This window comes from Nelusetta ayraudi, unplaced genomic scaffold, assembly GCF_046127955.1.
Source record: "Nelusetta ayraudi isolate G7.1 ecotype Tasmania unplaced genomic scaffold, CSIRO-AGI_Nayr_v1 ptg000200l, whole genome shotgun sequence".
NCBI lineage: Eukaryota > Metazoa > Chordata > Actinopteri > Tetraodontiformes > Monacanthidae > Nelusetta > Nelusetta ayraudi.
This window is the reverse complement of record NW_027466249.1, coordinates 347,501-355,000: the sequence shown is the minus strand read 5'-3', so window position 1 is coordinate 355,000 and position 7,500 is coordinate 347,501. Positions and strand designations below refer to the sequence as shown.

The following is a 7,500-nucleotide window of genomic DNA, read 5'->3' as shown; positions in this document are numbered from 1 at the left end:
CCGGGACACCTGGGCACCGGGACACCTGGGCACCTGGGCACCGGGACACCTGGGCACCAGGACACCTGGGCACCTGGGCACCTGGGCACCTGGGCTGCAGCAGGTCCTGACCAGTCTTTGTTCCTCTCTGGCAGAAAACGGGTCACGCCGTCCGAGCCATCGGGAGGCTGTCGTCCATGGCCATGATGGCCGGAGTCAGCGCCAAGAAGGGCTCACCGACAGAAGGTTGGAGGCACAGAGGGTGGAGCAGGTTCTCGGTCTCTTCACAGCTGCTTTAGTCTCTGTGGAGGCACCGTGTGTCCTGCAGATCAGTTGATCTGAGCAGCTCCAGTGTGTGAGCACATGCATCACTGAAAGAAGCCAATCTGAGTCGACTAACGGCAGGGAGAGCTCCGCCTATTTTCCAGAAGAAACTGTGTGACTGTAGTAGTAGATGATAGAATATTCTGTCTGATTCTGTTGAAGGTGAGGCTGAAGATGAAGGTTCTTCTGGTTCTACTGGTTCTTCTGGGTGGAGCATAGCAGAGAAACTCCTCCTCCTCCTCAGGAGGACGGTAGCGCTCTGAGCAGCCTCATCATCCGTCTGATCAGACCGGTCAAGGTTCTGTTCTGGTCCTGGAACCAAACTGGGAGTTTAGCAGCACCTCAGCAACACGGTTACCATAGTAACTGACCAGCGTCCCAGTTAGCTCGCTGGCTAATCTTCATCTCAGTCTCCTGGTAGAACCTGTGTGTGTGTGTGTGTGTGTGCAGAAGACAACCAGTTCCTGGAGTGTCTGGAGTACGAGCAGAAGACCGAGTGCAAGCCGACCTTCAGCAGCGTCATCAAGGACGTGGAGGTGGTGGAGGGCAGCGCCGCTCGCTTCGACTGCAAGATCGAAGGTGGGGACGCGTCTCGGCTCGTCCTTCCTCGTCACTCCGACCCGAGGCGCTGGTTGATGGTTCCTCACCAGTGACCCGGTGCCTCTCGTCCTGCAGGCTTCCCCGACCCCGAGGTGGTCTGGTACAAAGACGAGCAGCCAATCAAAGAGACCCGACACTTTCAGATCGATTACGACGAGGAAGGAAAATGCAGTCTGGTCATTTCAGAGGTGTGTGTGTGTGTGTGTGTGTGTGTGTGTGTGTGTTTGCGCGATAGAAGACAGGAAAAAATAATGTGATTTAAATATTTATCATAAAGTGAATCTGGAACAGATGAACCACTATCAGTCGGACAGACAGACGGACAGACAGTCAGACAGTGGGACAGACAGACAGACAGACAGTGGGACAGACGGACAGACAATCGGACAGACAGACAGACGGACAGACAGTGGGACAGACAGACAGACAGACAGTGGGACAGACGGACGGACAGACAGTCGGACAGACAGACAGACAGTGGGACAGACGGACAGACAGACAGACAGTCGGACAGACAGACGGACAGTGGGACAGACAGACAGACGGACAGACAGACAGACAGTCGGACAGACAGACAGACAGACAGTGGGACAGACAGACAGACAGACAGACAGACGGACGGACAGACAGTCGGACAGACAGACAGTGGGACAGACAGACAGACAGACGGACAGACAGTCGGACAGCCAGGCGGTGGCTGAGAACCGAGATGCTCCAACATAAGGATGATATGTCGCCGCCCTGCAGGTGTCGGGTGACGATGACGCCAAGTACACGGTGAAGGCGGTCAACAGTCTGGGGGAGGCGACCTGCACTGCCGAGCTGCTGGTGGAGGTGATGGCGGGAGAGGAAGAGGAGGAGGAGGAGGAGTAGAGCCGCCACTGCTGCTGCTGCTGCTGCTGCGGTGGTCAACTCCTGCAGGAGGAGGAGGAGCAGGAGGAGGCGGAGCTCCTTCACACCTGAGCAGCACCACACACTCACACACACACAGCAGGTGGCTGGAGGAGTTGGGGGCGGGGTTTGTTCACTGTGTGCTTTCTGTCAACATTCACAGGGGAGGTCCGGGTTAGCTGGGTTAGCGAGGTTAGCAGCTCTGCTGCTGCAGGGGGGCTTCTTCTGCACACTACACCTGGGGGTGGGCTTCAAGGCGGTCCAAGCCCCGCCCCTGACTCTAGACCCGCCTCACAGTCACCTGGGCCCTGGAAGACCACGCCCCCTAGCTGACTTCACCGGTGTGTTTTCTCTCACAGGTGTTGCTAGCGCCTCATCTACGCCACAAGGAGTTCACGTGGAATATTTGTAAAACAATCTGAACTCCATTTCATTTCTTGACCCACGGTGGCGCTGTTGTGCCCACCTGTCCCCCCACCTGAAAACACTGTTCAGCCACCAGACCAGTGGGGAAGAGGAAGTGTGTTGACAGGTGGACAAAGGCTGTACGTCCACAGAGTGGGGTTGCCCGTGTTGAGTTAGCGCTGCAGCTAACGGGGTGATGCTAATGTCAGACACAATTCACCTGAAGAGGGAAACAGCTCTCAGCTAACATTGGCTGCAAGGTAGCCAGTGTTAGCTGAGGTGACTGAGTGCTCACTCTGCAGCCAATCAGGAGCTGCCTCCTTCCCACTAATCCACATTAGCTGTTAGCTCCACTCTCAAACATGTCTTCATAGAAATCTAAGTGTGACTTCAATTCTGGGTCCTTGATGTTTGTCTGGATCGGCAACCAGGAAGTCCTCAGCAGCTTCATCACACAACCAACAGCTTTTATCATCAGGCATGTTTACTTTGCCCCAGAGGCTTCTGGGTAAAAGCAGAGGGATCTGGCTCTGTCAGTATCAGCTCAGGGTGTAAATGTTGAGGAAGCTGAACTGCTACGGACTGCTACGTAGATTACCTCATGCTAACCTCGTGCTAACCTCATGCTAACGTCCCGTTGTTGGCCTTAATGCAGCTGGTCAGCACCCAATCACAGTGTGATGGTGACAGCTCTGACCGCTGATGAAACAATCCAGTAGTATTCCCATTGAAGGTGCCGGTGTACAGGTCTTTGGTTCTTGTCTTCAGGTCTGGTGTCCAGGACTGGGGTTCAGGTCTGGGGTTCAGGTCTGTGATTCAGGTCTGGTCTTCAGGACTGGGGTTGAGGACTGGGGTTCAGGTCTGGGGTTCAGGTCTGTGGTTCAGGTCTGGTCTTCAGGACTTGGGTTGAGGACTGGGGTTGAGGACTGGGGTTCAGGTCTGGGGTTCTGGTCTGGGGCTCAGGTCTGGAGATCCTGGTGCGGAGGGGGTCTGGAAGAAGCCTGGATCTGGTCTTGGTGTTCACGCTGGTGTGTCGGTGTTGTGTGTGATGTGAAGGCGACTCAGCAGAAACCAAAGAAGGAGCTCACAAGTGTGTGTTTGTGTGTTTCTCTTGTTTTATTCTTGCCTTATTTAATGCACACGGTCCTAATCATCATCATCATCATCATCATCATCATCATCATCATCATCATCATCATCATGACTTGGCTCTTGTTGTCAAGGGAACCCGCAGTGACTCACTCCCAAACCTTCTCTGTGTTTCTAGAGGATTTTCTCTGTTTGTGTCTGAAACTCACAGAGGGCAAAAATAAAGTGATCACCAAACACTGTTGTGTTGTTGTGTTGTCGTGTTGTCGTGTGTGAGTCGTCTCCTCCGAGCCCATCACTTCCTCGTTCACTGCCGTCTCCGCCGGACAGACAGACACAAGTCCCGCCCCCTCCGAGGACGACGCCCACTTCCTCCCCAGGGTGATTGACAAGGCGACTCCTCAGCATCGACAGTGGGAACTGGATCCAGTGCAGCGTTCCTCAACTGGTGGCTCGCAACCCTAAAGTTGGTCGTGGAGCTGTTTGGATGAGGTCTTCATGGGCAGTCACCCCCCCCCCCCTCCCTCACCTGCTCTTTAATTTTTAATTTTATTTTTTTAAGAATTTTAAAATATTTGCATCTATTGAGAAAGTGTTGCTCATTTATTTGGCAGCACACAGAGTTCCATTCAATTAGTGAAAGGAAGGAAGGAAGGAAGGAAGGAAGGAAGGAAGGAAAAGAAGGAAGGAAGGAAGGAAGGAAGGAAGGAAGGAAAAGAAGGAAGGAAGGAAGGAAGGAAGTGAGTCAGCATTATTATTTTGCTGAGATACATTTGGGTCCCATGTGACCCTGAGTGCAGGAAGAAGCAGGTATTGAAGATGGATGGGTGGGTGGATGGATGGAGGGATGGATGGATGATGGATGCGTGGATGGATGGATGGGTGGATGATGGATGGATGGATGGGTGGGTGGATGGATGGAGGGATGGATGGATGATGGATGCGTGGATGGATGGATGGGTGGATGATGGATGGATGGATGGGTGGATGGATGGATGGAGGGATGGATGGATGATGGATGGGTGGATGGATGGATGGGTGGGTGGATGGATGGAGGGATGGATGATGGATGGATGGATGATGGATGGATGATGGAGGGATGGATGGATGGATGGGTGGATGGGTGGGTGGAGGGATGGATGATGGATGGATGGATGGGTGGGTGGAGGGATGGATGATGGATGGATGGATGATGGGTGGATGATGGAGGGATGGATGGATGGAGGGATGGATGGATGGATGGGTGGATGGATGGATGGGTGGGTGGTGACTTCATGATACGCAGTGGTGCCGTCACTCTACGTGATGCACAGCCAGACGCAGTAGAACCTCTAGAAAAGGTCCTGAATGAACATAACAACCACTGGAAAATGATACAACGCAGTCTGTTTTGTGATTAAAATTATGTTTAATGTTCTGATGTGTTTGAGAGACTCCGCCGTTGCTTTGGAGTCGCTTCACAGAGTTGAGTGGTGTGATGTCACCACTGAAACTTTAAGTGTGTGCATTATTTATTCATCTTCCTTGCTGTTGGCCACTTCATCAAAGTCCAGCTGTGAATGACTGCTGTAGATCTCGTGCTGCTCACAATACATTTACATCGAGACAAATGATAAATAATAAATAATACGAATACGTCAACAAATACGTCATCAGTCAGACATGATGTCACTTCTATGCGGACGCTCCGTCAGTCGAGACGCACCGATCAACAGCCTGTTGTTGCCGCCGCTCCCGTCCACTGGGGGGCAGTATTGCATTACCCAGTCAGTGTGAACCTCCAGAAGAAGCAGCAGCAGCAGCAGCAGCAGCGGCGGAACAAGCTGCCGCGGCTCAAAGTGTCGCTGTGGATGAGAACTGGACCGAGACCAGAACCGGAAACACTTTCCTCGAGCTCAGATGGCGGGAACGGCGCTCAAGAGGCTCATGGCGGAGTACAAACGTGAGTCAGTGAACGGGCAGCGCAAACCGGAAGCGTTAGCAACACAGGCTAGGCTAACCGTCCGGCAAATAGAGGAGCCGACGGCCTTCAACTCGGCGGCGGCCGGGAACCGAAGCAGCTGTCGCCGCCACTCAAGTGGAACCGGTCCGGTGGGCTGCGTCACGGTCGGCGCTCTGCACACGGCCCCTCAGTCGACGTGACGCGTTACTGGAGAGGCTCACTTGGCTGTAGAGAGAGCAAACAGTTGGAAACAGGGCTGCAAACCATTAGTCGACGTCATTGATGACGTCGACAACATCGATCCGCCGTTGTGTTATCGTCGTTGTGAATTGCCGAATGATAAAACCGCACTCCGTTCGCTACGTGCTCATTTTGTACCTGCAATGCAGTACTGACGGAGCCCTGAGGGTGACGGTGTCGCTCGCTGGTTACAACCAGGAGGAAAACACAGAAGAAGAAGAACGACTTCTTCTCTGGAAACTCCGAGCCAAACTTTCAACAGTTTCGGGATATTTCATCGAAAATGAAGCAGCGACACGCGTTTGACTGATGGCTCGCTTATTGGTTCATTAATCATCAGCCCGTGACGCAAAAACACAACGAGTTGTTTTTATCCACACGTCGGAAAAATCATGAAACGAGTTCGTTTAGCGGACGCTAGCTCACTGAGCTAAATGCTACTGCAGGGCAGTGATCAGTGAGTTCCAGGCCGTCGCTGCGGTCAAACACTGTTTCACTCACCGACTGTGTGCTTCAGGCAACATTAATTCCAGAGTAATGAAACATGTTGAAGCTATTTAACGCATAAACACCGCATGTCACCTTTAAAGCGTGAGTTGTCGCAGATCAATGCTTTGTGTGTCATCATGTTGATGTGTTTGTTTAAAGAGTAAAACTGCACAACACCAGTGTGACGATTGAAGCGAGTCCAGTTGAACACAAGACCAGCATAGGTGGTGGACATGAAATAAGAACGGTCTTCGTCATCGCGACTAATGGAAAACACAACAGAAGATTCCACTGCAAAACAATTGCCAGACCTCCACTGAGTGAAGTCAGTGGTCGCGCTGCGGCGCCTCGAGGCAGTGAAGGGTCGCGTGTGTAGTATTACTGTCAGGATCATCATCATCATCATCATCATTAGTAGTAGTAGTAGTAGTAGTAGTATTGTTATTGCTGCTGCTGCTGCTGCTGCTGTGGTCTGACTGCTGCTGTGTGTTGCAGAACTCACCTTGAACCCACCTGAGGGCATCGTTGCAGGTGAGCCTCTCAGGTGGTCACATGACCTGTGTGTGTGATTTCTCATTGGTTCCAGGCCTCAGCATGTGGACTCAGTGTGTGTGTTTGTGCGTGTGTCCTGCAGGTCCAGCCAATGAGGAGAACTTCTTTGAGTGGGAGGCTCTGATCATGTGAGTCTCTTCTGTTTCCTGTTGTCGTCGTCGTTGTTGTTGTCAGCAGCTGACCTTTGACCCCAGAACAGCTGACGTCAGCGCCAGCAGGTCCCATCATTTCCAGGGGAAGTTTTGAGACCATCTGACTGAAGTCCCGTCTGTCATTACCGCTGCTGAAGGTGCCACTCAGCCCCGCCCCCTGCAGACAGCCAGCCAATCAGGGCCAGGGATGACTCACTGTCTAGGATCTTCCCCAGCCTGCTTGTTGTTGCCATCAAGGCCGGAAGTCCCTCAGACTGTGAAGAAGGTCCTGGAAGCTCTGAAGGAGCTGAACTTGCAGCCACTCTGCTGCTTCCAGGACCTTCAAACCACCTCCACCACCACGTCCAACTCCTCCGTCACCTGGTGCACTGAGTGTGTGTTGTTGTGTTGTTGTGTTGTTGTGTTGTTGTCGCAGGGGTCCTCAGGACACCTGCTTCGAGGGCGGAGTCTTTCCAGCCGTCCTCAGCTTCCCGTCTGATTATCCTCTCAGTCCCCCGAAGATGAGGTTCACCTGCGACATGTTCCACCCCAACAGTGAGTCAGCTGACCTCTCACACACACACACACACACACACACACACACACACACACACACACACACACACACACACACACATCACAGCAGGAAGGTCAGTGATCCATTGATGAGCTCCAGTCCAGTCAGCTGACTGGCAGCAGCCAATCCTGTTCCAGGAAGTGGTTCAGTGTGGAGGAAGCTTCGGGGGCTGCTGAGACCTGCACAGCCACCAGGGGTCAGTCTGAGGTCAGGTGACCTGGTGAGACCCACTGAACACGTGGTCACAGTTGGCCAGCTGCTGCTGGCGCTGACTGGTGGAC

At 53.0% G+C, this 7,500-nt stretch overlaps 2 protein-coding genes across 2 annotated transcripts in view; both read left to right on the top strand.

The window, feature by feature from the left end:
- Positions 1-3,528, top strand: part of LOC142881521 (myosin light chain kinase, smooth muscle-like) — a 10,165-nt gene extending 6,637 nt beyond the window's left edge. The window contains exons 16-19 of the mRNA XM_076015847.1: positions 135-225; positions 754-882; positions 979-1,091; positions 1,651-3,528. Coding sequence (XP_075871962.1) covers positions 135-225; positions 754-882; positions 979-1,091; positions 1,651-1,776 — 459 coding nt within the window. The 3' untranslated portion in view covers positions 1,777-3,528. The remainder of the gene's footprint in view (positions 1-134; positions 226-753; positions 883-978; positions 1,092-1,650) is intronic.
- Positions 3,529-5,052: 1,524 nt separating this feature from the next.
- ube2g2 (ubiquitin-conjugating enzyme E2G 2 (UBC7 homolog, yeast)) overlaps positions 5,053-7,500 on the top strand; it is a 3,922-nt gene continuing 1,474 nt past the window's right edge. The window contains exons 1-4 of the mRNA XM_076015842.1: positions 5,053-5,230; positions 6,455-6,490; positions 6,594-6,639; positions 7,079-7,197. Coding sequence (XP_075871957.1) covers positions 5,188-5,230; positions 6,455-6,490; positions 6,594-6,639; positions 7,079-7,197 — 244 coding nt within the window. The 5' untranslated portion in view covers positions 5,053-5,187. The remainder of the gene's footprint in view (positions 5,231-6,454; positions 6,491-6,593; positions 6,640-7,078; positions 7,198-7,500) is intronic.